Source organism: Narcine bancroftii, chromosome 3, assembly GCF_036971445.1.
Source record: "Narcine bancroftii isolate sNarBan1 chromosome 3, sNarBan1.hap1, whole genome shotgun sequence".
Taxonomy (NCBI): Eukaryota; Metazoa; Chordata; class Chondrichthyes; order Torpediniformes; family Narcinidae; genus Narcine; species Narcine bancroftii.
The window spans coordinates 339,408,902-339,430,228 of NC_091471.1; the positions used below are offsets into that span (position 1 = coordinate 339,408,902).

General features: G+C 41.1%; 2 protein-coding genes across 2 annotated transcripts in view; one reads left to right on the plus strand and one right to left on the minus strand.

Moving 5' to 3' along the window:
• Positions 1–1,796: 1,796 nt before the first annotated feature.
• Positions 1,797–8,150, minus strand: LOC138756593 (recoverin-like). The gene is made up of 3 exons (XM_069923017.1): positions 7,738–8,150; positions 3,725–3,836; positions 1,797–2,638 (listed from the first exon to the last, which is right to left on the minus strand). Exons 1-3 carry the CDS (start codon positions 8,116–8,118, stop codon positions 2,541–2,543), a joined length of 591 nt encoding a protein of 196 aa, XP_069779118.1. The 5' UTR covers positions 8,119–8,150; the 3' UTR covers positions 1,797–2,540.
• Positions 8,151–12,959: 4,809 nt separating this feature from the next.
• Positions 12,960–21,327, plus strand: part of pts (6-pyruvoyltetrahydropterin synthase) — a 30,434-nt gene continuing 22,066 nt past the window's right edge. The window contains exon 1 of the mRNA XM_069929473.1: positions 12,960–13,124. Coding sequence (XP_069785574.1) covers positions 13,030–13,124 — 95 coding nt within the window. The 5' untranslated portion in view covers positions 12,960–13,029. The remainder of the gene's footprint in view (positions 13,125–21,327) is intronic.

Here is a 21,327-nt window from a genome sequence, read left to right on the forward strand (position 1 = left end):
TCAAAGCTTGCAGAGGGGTCTAGACCATCTAGAAAAATGGCCTGAAAAATGGCGGATGGAATATAATGCAGACGTGTGACATGTTGCATTTGGAAGGAAAAACCAAGAAAGGACATATTCAGTAAATGGTAGGGCACTGAAGATTGCAGTAGAACAGAGGGATCTGGGAATACAGATACATAATTCCCTGAAAGTGGCATCACAGGTGGATAGGGTTGTAAAAAGAGCTTTTGGAACATTGGGCTTCATAAATCAAAGTATTGAGTATAGAAGCTGGGATGTTATGGTAAAGTTGTACAATATATTGGTGTATATTGTGTGCAGTTTTGGTCACCTAACTGCAGGAAAGATATCAATAAGATAGAAAGAGTGCAGAGAAGATTTACTAGGATGTTTCCTGTACTGAGTTTTATGGAAAGTTTAAACAGGCAATGACTTTATTCCCTAGATCATAGAAGAATGAGAGAAGATTTGATAGAGGTATTTAAAATTATGAGGGGGGTAGACAGAATAATTGTAGAATGGCTTTTTGCACTGAGGGTAGGTGAGATACAAACTAGAGGGCATGGCTTAAGAGTGAAAGGGGAAGCTGAGGGGGGGAACTTCTTCACACGGAGAGTGGTGGGGGATGCGGAATTAGCTGCCAGCTGAGGTGGTGAATGCGGGCTCAATTTTAACAGTTAACAATATTTGGACAGTTACATGAATGGAGGGCTATGGACTGGGTGCAGGTCAGTGGGACTGGGCAAAAAAAATGGTTCAGCACAGACTAGAAAGGCCAAAGAGGCCTGTTTTTTGTGCTGTAATGTTCTATGGTTCTATTAATTGACATCACATTCTTGTTTCATACTCTCACCAATATAGCTCTGTGCAACCTGTCCTACAAATGAACCCACATGGAGTCCATGAGGCAATGATTATGTGGTACAGAAAATAGGAACTAATGCTTCCTATTTCTTTGTCTAATAATAACCTTGTCTTAAAAATTAATATGTTGAAAATACTAAAGGGTGCAAACAGCACCTGGGGGTGGGGGGAGAGAAAATCAATGGGCTGATGATCTTTTGGGGTTGGTTTCTGCTCAAAGACCATTGATGATGATAAACCCATTGTTTGTTTGACTCGCCACTCCTTGCTTGTCATCGTGACTGATTCCAACAAAAGTTTGTTGGAAGTTTAAACTGACAGCATACCTGCATTTTTGTTCTTACTTGCCAAGTTCCCATATGTTACATGCGGCTTAAAGCAATAGCCATTTAATCCATACAATATTTTATTAAACACTTGAGCCTAAAGATATGCATTGACCACAGGAGAATGATTACATAATGGCAAAGAATGGAGCACAGCCACTCAATGCTGATAAATAGGACAGGTTCACTCACTCTGCCTCCAAAAACCAATATCAACACGACTTCTTCAAAAAAAAGAACTGGAGTATCAAATGCAGAAGAAAAAGATGTAAATGCTAATTACGAACAAGAGTTTGTCAGCAATTGTGAACCAAATGCATGGATGTGGGCAGGAATGTACCAGTGACAGCTAGAATCTAGATAGGATGCTAATCTTTGTCTTTATCTTAAACACAATTTAGCATAGAGTCACTGTGCCTCCCTGATGGATTGGTGTGGGTATAATATTAAAATAACTGCCTGTTCTGCTTCTATTACACTTGTGTTAATTGAGATTACAGAAGCCTTAAGGTTTCCCATTGCAATGAGGCAAACGGAACCAAGATGAACAAGAAACAGGTATCTGATGCCATAGAATTGCTGTTAGATGCAATTTTAACAGTCACTGTCCTGGAGCTGGCAGCGAAATGTAGATAGGAATCAAAAACTACGCAGGCTAAGTTTGCCTTACTCTTTAAACCTTTCCTTGTGAGCCGCCGCCTGTCCTTCTGCCCCGTTGAGCACAGTTTTTGTTATTGATAACTTCACATGAATAATAAAATAGACATGACTGGGATAAATTATATAAGGGAAAGGAATTCGAGCTTTTATCTGGATTTGATTAAACATGGATGCAAATCTTTTCTTATCACAATATGTGTTGACAATTGGTAAGCGTCACCTTATGTTAGAAATTGTTTCTTTTGCATTAGACTTCACAGCCATTAAAATCACCACCTCATTCCAGGGGCAAGTCAATCCAGTTGGTTAAATTGCATTCTCTCCAAATTCAACAATGGAAGGAATGAAAAAGAAAATCCCTATAATTCCTTTGAACTTTGATATAATTATATGTAATGCATTTAGAAAGCAAGTATCCATTGAAGTTATTACACAGCTCTCAGTAAATGACCTTTAGGATGAGAAGCTTTAACTGTCATTCCAGATTAAGAGAATCTTGGTTACATCCATTGTGCCATTACCTTTGTAAAATAAACATGAATATTAATGGGGAAATGTACAACATTTTAATGATTAATTGTACTATTTTTTGCACTGTATCATACAGAAATGCATAATTTGTAAATAATCTTGGGACTGACTATGGAAAAAGGTTGTCCCCAGTGAACTCTTGAAACTATTTGTTTTCTAGCATTTTTTGACGTTCTTCGGTTCTAACTGAATCAGTCGGAGAATGTCCTGGTTTTCCAGTGTGCCTTGAATAAACTCGCCCTCTGATAATTTATCTGTGAAAAATGATAAATTAAAGAGTTACATTTGCAAGAAGTGTCCACCTCAAAGCATTTTACAGTTTTGACAGGCAACTTTTTAAAAACATTTGTGGTGGCCTTGCAACATCGGTTCATGAAAGAAGTTCATTTACATGAAAATCCAAAGCTTTTTGAAACAGCTATATCATTTTTATGCAAATATCGACATTGTATTCATCAGAAGGACAAAAGAAGTGTTGGAAATCTGATCAGCATCAGAAAAGGGAAGTGCTTTCATTCTCTTGAAAGGAATTTCAGTTCCACCAACACTAAGACTGTATTAAATTTCATTCCTTATTCAAATTCTGATAGACCTGCTGTGATTCCCCACTGTATTTTATTCTTGTCTCAGATATTTGGGCATGCTGCTGTTGCTCTTATCTCCTGGTCAGTAAGCAGTTCTATTTTAAGATATCTCCTGGAAATAATCTGTTCCTAATTGACAGATGGTATTTTAAAAGAGTTAATTCTGTCAGTTCTGTTGATGCAGGAGTATTAATAATTCAATTCTTCTTTCTTCTTTGGCTTGGCTTCGCGGACGAAGATTTATGGAGGGGGGTAAAAAGTCCACGTCAGCTGCAGGCTCGTTTGTGGCTGACAAGTCCGATGCGGGACAGGCAGACACGGTTGCAGCGGCTGCAGGGGAAAATTGGTTGGTTGGGGTTGGGAAAAATAATTCAATTATTGTCCCAGAAACCACCATTTAAGGATTATTGATCATGGATGGCATCAGATGTATATTATTCTTCAATTTATTATCCAGGAGTCTGACAATTTCCCTGTGTAGACGCACATCCCAAAAGCTACTTAATAACATTCTGTCATTAGTCGTTATGGACTCCCTCAGGAGAAATTGAGGGAAAGCCATAGAGAATGTATTCCATGTCTCAATCATCAATTAGACATTTTCATGTATACACACACTGGTCTACACAGTGATCTACCACTTAATCCTTTTACATAAGGATGTTGAAATGCTATTTCATCGGGTTGTACTTGGCCAATCAGATGACAATAAAATTTGTCTTGACTTGACGTGAAAATAAATATATCTGTGTTTACCATTTTCCTTCTTGCCGAAATAGTCCCAGATTTTGTCAGCTCTCTTCTCTGGTGTGTTCTCGTCATCTGGCAGTTTATTTCTTTCTTCTTCATTTATCATTTTAAATATTGCCTGTGGGAAATAAAGGACAGATTTCATAGAATCTGCCACAAAATTGACAGAATGATAATTCCTCATAGGATGGTGCCATCTGCATACATTTTTTCATGAATGAACAGAAACAGTCACGGCAAAGCTGGTCGGGCCGCTGTCTCATTGCTTCGGAAGCCCGAGTTCACTCCTGACCTCAGGAGGCATCACTGTGGGGTCTGCAAGACCAGGAGCTCCCATCTCCCAAAGGGGTGTGGTTTGGTGGATTGATTATTCATTGAAATTGGCCCGAGTGGAGAGATGATTTGTCAAATCTGAGTAGAGTGGATGAGAATATGGGGAGAATCCATTATAAGATTAATGAAGAATTAGTGCAAAATAGGTGGTTATAGATGGTGCGTACTTAGTGGGCCTCTTTCTATTCCGTATCTCTCCGTGACTCTGCAAGAAATAATATTTACTTTTTTTTAACTAATGTAGCAAACAAAACAAATCAAATTTAATAAGTGGAGAAGAATAACTCTTTTGTAATTATAACTTTTCTCCCCCCCCCCCCCCCCCACCCCGTAAAGTTAATCTGCTGAGAGTTAAGGTCTGCCCTGTGTTGGTCACTGGGCCATTCAGCAAGAAAGGTTCCCCTCAGTGGGCCTCAATGTTTGCCATCTTGATAATTTTTCAGCCAGAATATTGGAGAATTATCAAGACAAATGTTTGTTCCTATTTTTACACTCCTGGCACAAGGAGGGTAAATTTATTATAAAACAAACCTGAGCAACAATTTTCACTGAATACTTGTTTATGCCAAAATGGAGAAGGCAGAGTCTTCAACTAAAGTCATTTTGATAGAAGATGGAGTTGGGATAGTGTCTGAAGCAGAATGGGAAATAATAGTTCGACACAGACTAGATGGGCCAAAGGGTGTGTTTCTGTTCTGTAGTGTTCTATGCAGTTTTGGCATTTAGATCTTCAATTAATACCCTTGACCAATAGTGAAAAAATTCCCAAGAATATACCAGCTAGCAGTGGAGATTTGTGTAATTTCAAGTGACATTCAGCATGGATGAAATTATGGTTCTGTTCAGCAGTTCTGGTTGGCACACTCAAATTTTCATTCTAATTTTCTTGGAGTCCATTAAGGCCATTGAGTAATTTCATTAATCCTACTCCCTTGCATATTTCCCCGCACCTAATTCTCGCCAAACTTCTCATTTATTGCCACTGACACGGGATACTTTACAGTAGTCAATTAACCCACCAACCTGCTGTGAGACGAAACAGCAGCAATGAGGGGAAACCCATGCAGACCGATGGGAAATGTCCAGACTCCATACAAACAGTGCAGAGGGTCAGGATCAGGTCCATGGATCTAGATCTGAAGAACTGTGCCAGCCAAGAAATGTCCATCTAAGAATACATCCATGGGTTTCCAGTGTAGGCAGGTAAAGAGATACTATTAGAGGGGACCAAAACAGGAATGGAATTGAGTGATCACAATCCCACCCATCTAGCCTGGAGATAAAGCATTGGAGATAGTGCCATGGATTAGGTTCAAGGATGAAGGGGATTGAAAAGGATGGTCAGTCTCATTGGATGTCACTTTGAGTTTGCTAAAGAGCACTTCAATGCTGAAACTGGGGTAGAAACCTCGTCAGAGAGATTCAAAGATGTTTCTGGAAACATTTGGGAGCCTGTAACACATTCAAGGAACTTGAAGGGGCAAGGGAGTTTGGAGATGGAGCAGTAATTTGGAAAATCAGATGCTGGTGGTAGGGGGCAAGGGGGCAATAGTAAAGGATGAATTTTGGGGATTATACTGGTGAACTTCCTTCAAGGTATAGTCACTATTGTGTAATACAGGAAAAGCTTATTGCAGTAATCCAGCTTCTGTATTTCTGTATACACCATGCAATAGGAAACAGAGTCTTCTAATCCATTGAAAAAGCCTTCCCCAGCATAAAATATAACTTCTGAAATTAAACTGGCATTGGGCAAATCAACAGGAACCACTGAAAAATTCCAATATGTCATATAGAATTTTGCTCCATATTTAATCAGTTCCTTAAAATTTAATGTTTTTATGTTCCTTCAATGTTAATAGTTTTCCAATATAAGTAGGCTGATTCACATTCAAAGATTTTGAAAATGCTTTACTTAGTTTAGATATAGTATCAAAAGGGAACGGTTATGATGCGTTTTACCTTTCATGTATAATTAAGAAGCAAAAACAGTCCTATTCACATTTTGGGTAGTATCAGGGAATTCATGCAATAATGTTCTTCCCTCTGAACACAGCAAAGAAATAAGTCATCCTGTCATTCATTCACTTACTCAATATGACATGTGGCTCAAAAACCTACAAAATACAGACTGCATTTTAAAAGCATCATGCTTTGGATCTCCTTGACAACCTTGCTTTCAATGTCACCAGAACCACAGAGTTGATTGTTGAGTTCAGGAAGGGAAAACCAGAAGTATACAATCCCGTGATCATTGGGGGATCAGAAATGGAGAGGGTGAGCAAATTTAAGGTTCTTTGGAGTCACCTGTCTCAGAGGATCTTTCCTGGAGCCAGCATACAAATGGCATCGTGCAGAAAGAACATTTAGGGCCTCTACTTGCTCAGGAGTTTGAGGAGGTTTGGCATCAGAAACCCCGGAAAATTTCTACAGATTTGTGATGGAAAGTGTACTGACAGGCTGCATCATGGTCTGATATGGAGAGATTAATGCCCCAGAGTGTAAAGCCCTGCAAAAGGTAGTGGACAGATCCCAGGATATCTGGTGTAAAACCTTCCCAACCATCGAGAACATCTACAGGGAATGCTGGCATGGGATAGCAGCAGCATTTCTCAAGCATCCACACCACCCAGCACCCGCTCTGTTCTCACTGCTACCATCAGAAATGAGGTATAGGGGCCACAAGACTCACGCCACCAGGTTCAGGAACAGCTGTTACCCCTCCACCATCAGACTTCTCAATAACAAACTCAATCGGAGTCTTAGTTAAAGATTCTTGCACTTCATTGATTTTTCATCGCCAGTATTGCACAGTTTGTTTACATTTCTTTATTTGTTTACATGTGCACCTTGAGTCAGTTTTTTTTTTGCACTGCCGGTAATTCTGCCTCGCCTGCAAGGGAAAAGAATCTCAGGGTTGCTTATTTGACATCATTTCTTAAAAATAATTCTGGATAGAGTGCAAGTGAGTTGTCTTATGAGTTGTCTTTGGTCAAAACACAGAGTACTTTCAGTCTAACGATGATATGATCTAAAACAACCATAATTAAACCCATATATAACCAGTTGTATTTAAAAAAAGGAATAAAAAAAACTAAATCTAATCTACCCCCTCTCTCTAATCAAGGTTACCTCGTAGAAAAAGATGTAAAGATATAGATCAAATAGCGACCTTCAGAAACTAGACTGAGCATCAGAAAATCTTCCAATCATGATAGCACTCCATGAATGGGCACCACATCTTTCCAAATTGAAACCTACTATCTATAATGTGGCTCAGGAATGTATGTGATGTCATGTATGTACTCTGACAATAAATCTGAAAAAAAACATCTATTAAGCTGCATTTAAAATAGAAACCCCCTTTCAAAGTCTTGAAATTATCATTATTGCCACCAAATGGTACAAAGAATATTGTTTTTTGGGAAAAGGCCCTAAATTGTTTAAAGAAGAGGTTGAGTATTTCTCCACTGCAAGAGAATTAGAAAGGAAATCACATCCGCCTCTTTGCTGCAACTTGTAGCCATCGATTAAAAGCAGAGCCATTAGTAGAACTCCCAGCAAAAGATTCCAAAGAGAGGAATGGTGAAAACTGGAGGAAACTAGATGGGGGGAAAGAACAATGAGTAACAACTTTTTCTGACAGCTTGTAAAATCAGTATCACGTAACAGAGAAATTACTATACCTTGACAATATCCAATATTTCCTGCTTGTTGATTGTCCCATTTCCATCCACGTCGTAAAGAGAAAAAGCCCATTCAAGCTTCTGCGAAGTTTTTCCAGAGGAGGTGAGATGGAGGGCAACGATGTACTCCTTAAAATCCAAGGTCCCATCACAGTTGGTATCGAAGCTTCTGAAAACATGTTGAGCATAATCTTTGGGATCTGCATCTGGGAAGAAGCCAGAGTAGATATGTTGAAATTTATCCACCGTGATCCTACCATTTGGACATTCCTTCAAGAAGGCTTTGTACCACGCAGAGAGCTCCTCTTCTGTGTATTTGGTGCTAAGTTTGAGATCTTCCAAGATGTCTTTGGAGAGAGCGCTGCTTTTGGAGTTTCCCATTTTCAGCCCCAGAGGCAAGAAGGAAAAGGAGCGAGAAAGGATTCCTCCTGACTCAACACTGCATCGACCTGGAGGCAGAAAACAGATTTATCTGAACAGATTAAAACTTGGTGGATTAGAGGGATAAACCTTCAGCACTTTAATCACACAGACAGCACGATGCCTAATTAGCCAATATAAATAATATTTTTAAATTTACATTTAGACATATAGCACAGAAAAAAGGCCCATCCATGCCACCCATTACTCAGATTAACCTACAGTCCCCATATGTTTTGAGGGGTGGGAGAAACCAGAACACCCAGAGGAAACTCACCCAGACACAGGGCGAACGTACAAACTCTTTACAGACAGTGCTGGATTCATACTCAGTCTGCTGCCTCTGCAGTAGGGTGACACAAATCACTTCACTAATCGTGCCCGTAACTAAAGTACAAATTCCTAAAAATATTGGGTCTGACTGTATTAATTTTCTTTTCAGTGGTCACAATTAATGTTTGTCTTTTGTTCCATCAGATTGTCTGAATTTGCTAAGAAATAGAAGCATATGTTATTTTTACTAATTGTTCTCAGGTTGATGGTGACACTGGAAACTCCGAACGTGGTGCTAATATCAAGTGACCCTGAGTTGGCAGTGGACTTTTTTTTCCTGGAATAGCTGCTGCCCTTGTCGTGATAATGCTTCCTCAATAGACAAAGATGGACCTTGGGCCCATGCTAATCGAAAACTCTTTCATATCCAAGGTGACATCATGGTTGGTATCAAAGCTGATGAAAACGCATTGGGAGGTATGGTGATACCACTGAATTACCATTGGTTACCATCTCTGTATGTATGGCTGGCCCACCTCTGTGCTGACTGTACCAGTGATTTTGTAACAGGTGGGCGGCGTATTATTCTGGCTGGTTGCTATTAGCTATGGCTGTAGAGATACTCCACCCTACTGGTATAACAGATGGAGGTGCTTTCCCATTGGCCAGTTTAGTGGTGGTTACAGTCTGTTAATAAAAGTCCAGTATTAGTATAACACTTGTCTGGTCCATGTCTATGGCATATCAATTTTATTAACAGACTCTCAATCATGGATACTTCCCTGTAACCTGGAAGATGAGATAGATCATTGATATGCCATAGACATGGACCAGACAAGTTTTATATGAATATGGGGCATTTATTAACAGACTATAACCACCACTAAACTGGGAAAGCATCATTTTTCTTCCTGTACTATTCCAATGTATACCTGCCTGCTTCCTTTTATTCTATTCTCCAAATTCACCCCTCACGTCTGTACTTGTTGATGGGCATTGGCTCGAGTGTATTATTCTCAAACTAACTTTCAAATCTCTCCATTGTCTCATGTCCTCTTTACTATGTAACTTCCTCCAGTCCTAACCTCCTGGAATATCTGTAATCCTTTAATCAGGCCACTGAGTTAATTCCTCCATCAATAACAACTGTGACCTTAGCTGCCAAGGTTCTAAACTCTGTAATTTTCTACCTGAACATACAGGCTTCTCCAACACCCTTTCCTCTCGAAAGTCATTGTCATAGAGCTGTTCAGAACAAAAACAGACTCTTTGTCTCAACTTGTCCATACTAAACACAATGCTTATCTACACTAATCTCATTTATCTGCAGCAGGCTTGCACCCCTCCTTGCCTATCCAAGAATCTGCCCAAGTGCCTTTTAAATGTTCTAATTATTTCTGCGTTTACTACCAACTTTGGCATGTTACTTTATATAACCACCGTCTGCTGTTTAAAAAAAATGCCCCTTGGATCATTTAAAATTTTTCCCCTCTCAACTTAAACCTGTAAGCTACAGTTCTTGTCTCCCCATCCCTAGGAAAAAGACTCTGAAAAAGAACCTTTGCATGTTTCTATGAATTTTATAAACCTCTAAAAGGTCATCCCTCAGTCTCCTACACTCCAGTGAGAACAGTCCCAGCAGAACCAATTTTGCGATGTAACTAAAGCCCTCCCTTCCAGGTAAACCTCTTGGAGAATCTCTTCTGCATTATCTCAAATGCTACCACATGCTCACTGCAGTGAGACAATCAGAAATGTAAAAAGTACTCCAAGTATGGTCCTACCAGCATTTTATAAAGCTGCAATATGATATCCTAGATCAATGCCTGGGGCCTTGAAAACAAGCATGCCAAATAGCTTCTTCATTTTAAGTTAACCCTATTTTGAAATTATCAAGACCCATCAGAATCATATATATTTCAATTAGTACATCTCTAAGTCTTCCAAACTCAATCAAAATGAGCCTTGCATTTTAAAACGTTTCCTGCTGCTCTTGCCCCATCAGTCTCAAGAAAATGTAAATCCAATAATATACAGAAAATTGACCAGACATTGATTGATCAAATCAACAGGAAATGTGTCAGATCAAAATGAATAACCTTTGGCGAGATATACAATCTAAGCGGCAGTGGTGCAGCGAGTAGAACTGCTGTCTCATTGCATCAGAGATAGACATAAAAAGATTACAGTTCAGACCCCTCAGCTCACAAAGTGGTACTGACTTGTATAGTGACCTACTTCATAATCTAATCTTTCCCCACCTCACCCCCATAACCCTCTATTTTTCTTACAACCTGTGCTACCAATCAACCACATTAGACAAGGATCTGTGATTAATAGGCTTTAATCACCTTTAGATGTCAGCACATTTTACATGTTGCTGGCCTGGTTCCAAGGCAGATACTGAGGGAGGGGTTTGGATGTAACAGCCTTTATGGGGATATCCAGGAGGGAAGAGTCACAGGTTCAGGGGGGAGGGGGAAAACAGCTCATACATACAAAGTGGTAGCACCACACAACCATTTGTCTATCTAAGAGTATTTCAAGTGTGCTGACAAGGTACATCACAATCTGGTATGGGGGACACCAATACCCAAGAGTAAAACCCTGCAAAAGGTAATGGACACAGCAAAGGAAAACAAGCAAAACCCTTCCCACCATCGAGAACATGGACATTGAACGCTGCCGTCGGAGAGCAGCAGGAATCATCAGGGATCCACACCACCCAGCACACGCTCTGTTCTCACTGCTACCGTCAAGGAAAGAGGTAGAGGTGCCACAAGACTCACAGCACCAGGAACAGCTGCTACCTCACCACCATCAGACCCCTCAACGACAAATTCAATCAGGGACTTCTTTAATGACTTTTTTTTCCAATTTATTGATTTTTTTTTCCTTTCGGTCTTGCACAGTCACATGCATATGTTGTGAAGTTTTTTTTTGTACCAGCAGTAAGTGGTAATTCTCCCTCACCCTAGTGATGTCACTGCTGCGGCAGCGCTACCAAGTAAAGAGCCGTCCACACAGTGGGAGGATGAACCAAAGAATGACTTTATTGGTTTGAATTCTCCGCGTCTCCACGCTGGCCCGCCCACTTCCGGAAACGTGCCCGCCGGCTTCCAGAAGCGACGCTGTCGCGGTGTCACCCTCCAGCCGGCGGGACGCCACGCGGAGGGGGAGGGAGGGGGCCCCCCCGCCCGCCCGCACGTGGCACCAGGTGGCGCGGGCTCCTTCTCCGCAGTGAAGGGGGAGCCCGCACCACCTGGGGCCGGCCGCGGGTGGCAGCGATTCGGCCCGTTCCCATAAATCTGAAGTGTCCTTATTGTACCAGCCTCCACCACCAGCCCTCGGCAACACATTCCTGGCACATACCACTCTGAGTTTTAAGAAAAAAAAGGCAGACCTGGCATCTCCCTGTTAGAAACAGAAGTACCTTCACAGAAATTGCTCGAGACAAAAATTGAGAACAAAGAACATTTATTATACAACAATGCAAAGTTGGGTGTTTCCCCTTACCCTGGGAATACACACATACACTGAGGCTCACCCAACTTTTATACAGTTGATTTCAGTATAGGAATACCCTCCCCCTTACATTCTTCTGCCTCCTGCTGGAGAGGTTTGGCATTAGGCAATCCTGCCTGCCTACGTGCTGTTTCTGTGCACTTGGTGGACCAGGGGGTATCCTGTCGGTGTCCCTTCATGTTATTGTCCTTATTCACACCTTCCTGATTCTCGGAGCTACAGTCTCTTGATATGCAGAGTTCGCTAATCCTGTCTAGGGTTAACTAATTTAATATGTATAACTTTGTAAATCTATGTAAGGTTAACTAATTAGATATGTAGAACTTGGTACTTCTGTCTTGGGCTAGGAGACCCTTATCTCATCCAGACTACCTCAACTTCCTACACTCTATTGTTCCTTACCGCTCCTTATCTTATTCATATGGTGGGCTCATTGATCTTGTCACAAAGACTAGAAGATTCTTATCTTAAATGTGCTGACTCTGCTTTCCTGCATCCTAATTCCCAAGCTCATCCTGTTTGTACTGGTTACATTCATTTACTAATGTATGAATTTTAGTTTCCTTCATGTTCATAATTTTAGATCAGTTTTCTCATCTCTCACATCCCCTAAACTTCCCCCCCACTCGCCTGAACCAGACGTGATCCCTGCTCCAAATTTTGCCTGGAGTTTGCGTGTTCTCTCCAATGGCAGGTGTCTCCCCTCCAGTCATGAGGGTTGATCGCTTAATTGGCCCTTGGGGGTTGCCACAGGCGTGCAAAGGAGTGATGGAATCCAAGGGGAGGCAATTAATTGATGTGGGTTCATGCATGTATGTGGTCTTTGGGATTCATGGGTCAATATGACATTTAAAATGTAACTTTTTTAAAATATCTCTTTCAGGTGTCCCGCGTCCGCAACGTGTTTCTTTTCTCTGCAACCTTGTCGTCCCCCCCACCCCGCTTAACGTCTCGGGACACAATGGGTTAATGAATGACGTGGGCTCTGCAATGTATCAGTGGACGCCGACGCGGAACTAGTAATTCTCAACGTGCAGCCAAACTCCAATCGGACTCCGGGTCCCAGCTGAACGGATGGAGGGAGGGGAGGCGAGAAGCGAGATGCCGGCGGCTCGAGTGCTGCGGGTGACCCGAGTGGAGTCTTTCTGCGCCGCTCACCGTCTCCACAGGTAACTCCCTCATTGTCCGCGGTGGGGGACCGCTGGGGCAGCGCGGCTGTGATGCATGCGGGAGGGCGGAGTGTACGTTCCCCCCCCCCCCCCCCTATCTGTATTTGTCGCCCTCTTTTTGTTGTTTGCTGATCTCAAGAATAGACACAGGAAGGATTGTGACGGGGCGGCAGGAGGTCGTTCAACGCCCGGGGCTCTTTGTGTCCTTCCTTCTGTGGGTCGGAATAAACTGGAACCACCGAAGATGCTGGGGTCCAGTCTACAGCATGAGGCGCCTTTCATGACCATAACTACTCATGCTCAGTAAAGACTGGATGCTCTTTCTCCAGGACCAGATTTGCTTAAATAGGAGTGTGGTCCTTCTCCAGGACCAGATTTGCTTAGATAGGAGTGTGGTGCTTGTCCAGGACCAGATTTGCTTAAATAGGAGGGTGGTGCTTCTCCAGGATCAGATTTGCTTAAATAGGAGTGTCGTGCTTCTCCAGGACCAGATTTGCTTAAATCGGAGTGTGGTGCTTCTCCAGGACCAGATTTGCTTAAATCGGAGTGTGGTGCTTGTCCAGGACCAGATTTGCTTAAAAGGAGTGTGGTCCTTCTCCAGGACCAGATTTGCTTAAATAGGAGTGTGGTCCTTCTCCAGGACCAGATTTGCTTAGATAGGAGTGTGGTGCTTCTCCAGGACCAGATTTGCTTAAATAGGAGTGTCGTGCTTCTCCAGGACCAGATTTGCTTAAATCTGAGTGTGGTGCTTGTCCAGGACCAGATTTGCTTAAAAGGAGTGTGGTCCTTCTCCAGGACCAGATTTGCTTAAATAGGAGTGTGGTCCTTCTCCAGGACCAGATTTGCTTAGATAGGAGTGTGGTGCTTCTCCAGGATCAGATTTGCTTAAATAGGAGTGTCGTGCTTCTCCAGGACCAGATTTGCTTAAATCGGAGTGTGGTGCTTCTCCAGGACCAGATTTGCTTAAATCGGAGTGTGGTGCTTCTCCAGGACCAGATTTGCTTAAATCGGAGTGTGGTGCTTCTCCAGGACCAGACTTGCATAAATAGGAGTGTGGTGATATGTTTCCTTCATTGTATATAGTTATGGTTGACTACTGTATATGGAGGTGGCCTGCCCACTGATGACTCATCCTATAACTCCTCCCCCCCCCTATGGTTGTGGGCCATAAAGGTCGAGCCACCTCTTCCCTTCCCTCCATTCCTTTCCCTGGATCTGGGCCAGCAAGGTGTTGAAGCCTATCATTCCCTCAACCTAGTCTGGGTGGTTGCTGGAGTTAAATAATATCATAGCTTGGGGAGGGGGCGGCAGGTGGAAAACTTGCATAATTTGGACGTGTGGGCCCGAACCTCTTTCCAGGGAGGGGTGTGAGAGGTCCTTCATGATGTTACCAATCTGCCGCGTGCATCGTTTGCTGTAGGTGTCTGTCAAGGTCGGAAGAGAGAGCCCAGTAATCTTCTCTGCGGTGTCTTGCGGTCTGAGGTGGTACAGCTTCCAAACCAGGTGGTCATGCGAGTGCTCAGAATGCTCTCAATGCCCTTCTCTGCAGGATGGTTAGAGCACTGGCCTTGTAAACCAGGGGTTGCGAGTTCGTTCCTCGTGAAGGCTCATTTCTGTGACAAAGCAGTGACTCTGCCTTATGGTAGAGTTAAAGTTAAAGAATATTATGTACGTTACATTCTAAATGTAGTATTTTCCATGGAGGGTGGGGGGGATGAACTTTCCTCAGCCTTCGCAGGAAGTAGAGGCGCTGCTGGGCTTTCTTGGCTATGGAGCTGGTGTTGAGGGACCAGGTGAGATTCTCTGCCAAGTGCACACCAAGAAACTTGGTGCTCTTGATGACCTCAACGGTAGAGCCGTCAGTGGAGAGTGCCCCTGAGCACTCCTGAAGTCGACAACTATTTCTTTTTGTTTTATTAACATTCAGATACAGGTTGTCAGATCTGCACCAATCCATTAGCAACTGCACTGCACACTGACTCCTCCCACAGTCATGTGACCATACCACCATGTCAGGAAGCATCATAGTATGTGAAAGAAAATCAACGTTACAGACCTAACCCCTTCCTCAATGCAAAAAATTACAGACATGCCGGAATAAAAGAAAAATGGGGAAGAGCACAGGCTAGTGGGTGGAAGGGGGTGGGTGGAAGCAGTTGGGAGGATGGAAGAGAAACTAATAAGTGATAGGGGAGTGGGTACAGGGCTTTACTGAGCCATCTTAACCCCTCCTTCCCTACTCATCCCAACTTTCCCCAGCTGTTGATTTGTAGGTAGAGGGAAGTTAAAATGTATTCCATGCCTGCTACGGCATTTCAGATCTCCATATCAAACTGAAGGTTTGCTGGTATCTTGTGTCAGACCAATTCTGGTCCAGTAGTTCCTCATCTGGGGTCAAGCAAGCTTTCTTCTGTCCAAATGGGACTGATGCAAGGTGAGTGTGTGCTCCTTGGGCACAGCCAATCAGTGTGTTTTGTGAGACCAACTGGCTAATGAATGACCAGAAGCTGCTGGACATGAGGCTGTGGTACACGACACAGGCCCAAAGATGAGAACTGAGAAGATGCAGGAGGTCTGCTTTTGCAGTCGAAAAGAATCAGCAAGAGGAGTATTGGACTGAATGGCACTGAGGGCTAGACAGTGGGTCTCTGTAGGGATTTTCCTGTGGGCTGCAGTCTACCTGCCCCCACCCCCACCCCACTGAGGTCAGAAAGATGGGAACATCTGTCCTCGGACTCTGCTCCAGAACTCACTGTTGAGCCTCAGCAAACCATCTCTAGGTTACATCGAACATTACAGCACAGTGCAGGCACTTCAGCCCACAATGTACAGACCTATGTAAACCTACTCCACAACAATCTTTTTTTCCCCACCTCACACCATAACCCTCTGTTTGCATCCAGGTGCATGTCTAAGAGTCTTTTGAATGTCCTTATTGTACCAGCCTCTTCCAGCACCCTCACCAATGCATCCCAGGCACCCACCACTCTGAGTAAAAAGCACAGACTTCTGACCTCTCCTACACTTTCCACCACTCACCTCAAACAGGTGTCCTCTGGTATTTGCTATTGTTGTCCAGGAAAACGGTGCTGTCTGTCCACCCTATCTAAGTGTCATAATCTTGTATAGGTGGTACCACTTTAATCTGGTGATGTTGGGACCTGGCCATTGCCAGACCACAGAAAATGCCAGTAAACAGAAATTGACCCATAAGGAACACCGCCCCCTCCCCCCCCCCCATGAAAATGTATCAAAGTTAGAATAAAGCTTAAAACAGGAAATAATACTGTGGAGTGGCACGGTTAGTATAGTGATTAGTGCATCGACTTTACAGCACCAGCGATTGAGACCAGGGTTCAGGCATTGTACACACCAGGTTATAATTCGATTGAAGAATGCAGAGGTAACATGAGTATTTATAAACCAAACATACTAGCAATATATACTTATAACTAAGTGGGCAGCATGGTTAGTATAGTGTAGCAGTTAGCGCAACGCCTTTACGGTGCCAGTGATTGAGACCAGGGTTTGAGTTGCACGCTGTCTACAAGGAGTTTGTACCATCGGTGGCAGACTCAAACGTTCCAAACCATGGAGTTGCTGGACCACAGAGCACTGGATAAGAGAGATACAACTTGTGCACCTCTCATCCTTTGTTGATCCCTATCTCTATCAACCTTGGTTCATATGATAGCTCCTGTCTTGACAACATTTTACAGCAATGAAATTAAGAGTATCCTGTCTGTCTGCATCATTGTGTGGCATGGTAGCTGCAAAGCATTTTTTTAAAATTTTGATTATTTTTAAAAAATCATTAGTAATAATACAACATAGTCAATAAAAACATTTTTATATAAGTGTGTGTGTGTGTGTGTGTGTGTGTGTGTGTGTGTGTGTGTGTGTGTGTGTGTGTGTGTGTGTGTGTGTGTGTGTGTGTGTGTGTGTGTGTGTGTGTGTGTGTGTGTGTGTGTGTGTGTGTGTGTATATAAAGAAAAAATTGGGAAAAAAAATAATATTAAAAAAAATAAATCCCCTCCCACCAGCTCTCTTCAGAAGAGCCAAAAATATATAAACAGAAACTAAAGATATATCAAAAAATCAAAATACATCTAAATGCATATATTCCAAATATGGTAACCACTTATTAACAAAAAAATAATTGTCATGCAGATTATGTAATTTTTTCCAATCAATACAAGCTTTCAATTCATTACACCATCACATTATGTTGATCACTGTATTATCTTTCCATGTACTTGCTACACATTTTTGAGCTACAAACAATGCTAAATATACAAATGCAATTTGAAATTTATCCAACACTAATCCCCTGAAAGGAATTGTATAACCCATTAAAAAGATAGATGGATCTAATGGTAACTTAAAATTATACAATTTTTCCAAAATTAACCTAATTTCTTCCCAAAATGGTTGTACATACACATAGGACCAAACAGTTCCAGTACTTACACTACATCTAAAACCGGATCCATATTACTAAAACCATATTCTTTCAGTTTCTCTGGGGTTAAGTACAACTGATGTAAAAAATTATAGTTAACCATTCCATAGCGCACATTGGTCAATTTCGTAACACTATCATAACACATATCTGCCCAATAATCTTTTTTTATTTTTTATTTTTCACACTATGAACCATACTGACCAAAATACACACATTTCCCTCTTGAATAAACACAGTGTCATTTTCTCCTCTTTTCCCCCCTCCCTTCCCTCCTTCCTTCACCCCCCCTCCCCACTCACTCAACGTTTAACATATACGATACATTAAACCCATTAAACAATGTCGTCACACAATGAAAGTAAACAAGAAATTTGTGTCTTCTACTTTTACACACTGGGTCATTTCATTTTGTCTTCTTCTCCTTCTGTCATTTTAGGCTGTGGAGGTCCGCGGTAGGACTTCTCCGTTGTGTTCCATGTACGGTTCCCAAATTTGTTCAAATACTGTGATGTTATTTCTTAAATTATATGTTATTTTTTCCAATGGAATACATTTATTCATTTCTATGTACCATGGTTGTATTCTCAGGCTATCTTCTAATTTCTAGGTTGACATAATACATTTTTTTGCTACAGCTAAGGCTAACATAATAAATCTTTTTTGTGCTCCATCCAAATCGAGTCCAAGTTCTTTATTTCTTATATTACTTAGAAGAAAGAACTCTGGGTTTTTTGGTTTGTTGCTTTTTGTGATTTTATTTAATACCTGATTTAGATCTTCCCAAAACTTTTCCACTTTCTAACATTGCATGCACTGTTGTTCCTGTTTCCTTCTGACAGCCAAAGCATCTGTCTGATATTGTTGGGTCCCATTTATTTAACTGCCTAGTTGATCTGCTTAATTTAAATTGGTTTGATATATATCCATTTACTGTCACCTTCGCCAATGGTCCCTTATATAATGCTTTAATCCAATTAATATATTTTTCTGGTAGGTTGAACCTCTGTAATACTTTGAATAAATAATTCCATTCTACTCTGCCAAAGGCTTTCTCTTCATCTAAGGCAACCGCCACTGTTGGCATCTTGTTGCCTTGTACTGCATGGATTAAGTTAATAAATTTGCAGATATTGTCCGTTGTTCATCTTAATAAATCCAGTTTAATCTAGTTTTACTATTTTTGGTACACAGTCGGCCAATCTGTTTGCTAATAGTTTAGCTATTATCTTATAATCTGTGTTGAGTAGAGATATTGGTCTATATGATGCTGGTGTTAGTGGATCTTTCCCTGTCTTTGGTATTACTGTAATTATTGGTGTTTTGCATCAATCTGGCATGTTTTGTGTTTCTTTAATCTGGTTCATTACTTCCAACAGAGGAGGAATTAATAAGTCTTTAAATGTTTTATACAATTCTATTGGCAGTCCATCCTCTCCCGGTGTTTTAGTGTTCGGTAGTTTTTTTTAATATATCCTGTATTTCCTCTATTTCAATGGTTTTATTAATTTATTTTGCTCCTCTTGCAATTTCGGTAGTTCAATTTTAGCAAGAAATTCATCTATTTTATCTTCTTTCCCTTCATTCTCAGTTCAATATAGTTGCTCATAGAATTCCTTGAAGTTTTCATTGATCTCCGTTGGGTTATATGTAATTTGTTTGTCGTTTTTCCTTGATGCCAATACCGTTCTTTTAGTTTGTTCTGTTTTAAGCTGCCAAGCTAGTATTTTGTGCATTTTTTCTCCTAGCTCATAATACTTCTCCTTTGTCTTCATTATGTTCTTCTCCACCTTGTACATTTGTAGTGTTTCATATTTTAATTTTTTGTCTGCCAATTTTCTTCTTTTTGTTGTATCTTCCCTTGTTGCTAGTTCTTTTACTGTACTTACAATTTCCCTTTCCAGCTGTTCTATTTCCCGATTATAGTCCTTCTTCATCTTAGTTACATAACTTATTATCTGCCCTCTGATGAATGCTTTCATTGCATCCCATAGTATAAACTTATCTTTCACTGATTCCGTATTTATTTCAAAGTACATTTTAATTTGTCGCTCAATTAATTCTCTAAAATCCTGTCTTTTAAGTAGCACGGAGTTTAATCTCCATCTCTACATTCTCGGAGGGATGTCCCCCAGCTCTATTGCCAATAACAGGGGTGAGTGATCTGATAACAATCTAGCTTTATATTCTGTTTTCCTAACTCTTCCTTGGATGTGGGCTGACAACAGGAACAGGTCTATCCTTGAGTATGTTTTATGTCTACCCGAATAATATAGGTGTTGTCTCCTCCATATATCCAAAAGTTGCATTTCCTGCATCGATTTAACCATAAATTTCGTTACTTTGTTCTTTCTGCTAGTCTTTTGTCCAGTTTTATCCATCTTTAAGTCCAAATTAAGGTTTAAGTCCCCTCCCATCAGTATATTCCCCTGCATATCTGCAAGCTTCAAAAAGATATCTTGAATAAATTTTTGATCTTCTTCATTAGGTGCAAATACATTGAGCAAATTCCAAAATTCTGAATATATCTGACACTTTATCATTACATACCTCCCTGCTGGTTCTATTATTTCCTCCTCTGTTTTGATTGGTACATTTTTATTGATTAATATAGCTACTCCTCTGGCTTTTGAATTATATGATGCTGCCGTTACGTGCCCTATCCAATCTCTCCTTAATTTCTTATGTTCCATTTCAGTTAGATGTGTTTCCTGCACGAATGCTATATCAATTTTTTCTTTCTTCAGTAAATTTAACAGCCTCTTCCTTTTGATTTGGTTATGTATTCCATTAATATTTATAGTCATATAGTTCAACATGGCCATTTCATACTTTGTTTACCTTTCATTTCCACTTCCTCATCACCACCTTTCCCCCCTTATCCATTTTTGTTTTCTTTTTTTGAACCCACTGTAAGACAACACTTCTAAAACATAATATATTTCCACTGTTCCCACATCGAAAATTCCCTTAACCCCAAATGGCCCCCTCTTCTCTGAGTTGCCCCTTGTCCCTTGTCGGGCAACCACATCTCCCCTCTCCATTTGGATTGCGAACCCACTCGCAAGTGTCAACTGATTTCGCAGTAACTGTTATTCTCTCCCACCCAGCCCCCTCCAGAAAAGACTTTTATCTTCACATATAACAAAACTCACTCTCTTAATTCCCCCTTACTTCCTTTCTTCCCTTTCTTCCCCTTATTAGTTCTTACTTATTCTTTATTCTTCTTCTTTATATGAAGTTTGTCATCATTCTTCTTCTTGTTACATCTCTTCATCTCTCTGTCTGTTTTGCAGGTGTTCTGCAAATTCTCGTGCTTTCTCCAGATCCGAGAACAGTCTGCTTTACTGCCCCGGGATAACTATTTTAAGCACCGCTGGATATCTTAACATAAATTTATAGCCTTTATTCCATAGGATCGATTTTGCTGTGTTAAACTCCTTCCTCTTCTTCAGGAGCTCAAAACTTATGTCTGGGTAGAAAAAATTTTTTTGACCTTTGTATTCCAGTGGCTTTTTGTCATCTCTTATTTTTTTCATTGCCTTCTCCAATATATTTTCTCTTGTCGTATATCTCAGGAATTTTACTAGAATGGATCTTGGTTTTTGTTGTGGCTGTGGTTTCGGGACTAATGTTCTGTGTGCCCTTTCTATTTCCATTCCTTCCTGTAATTCTGGCATTCCTAGGACCCTGGGGTTCATTCTTTTATAAATTCTTTCATATCTTTGCCTCCTTCATCTT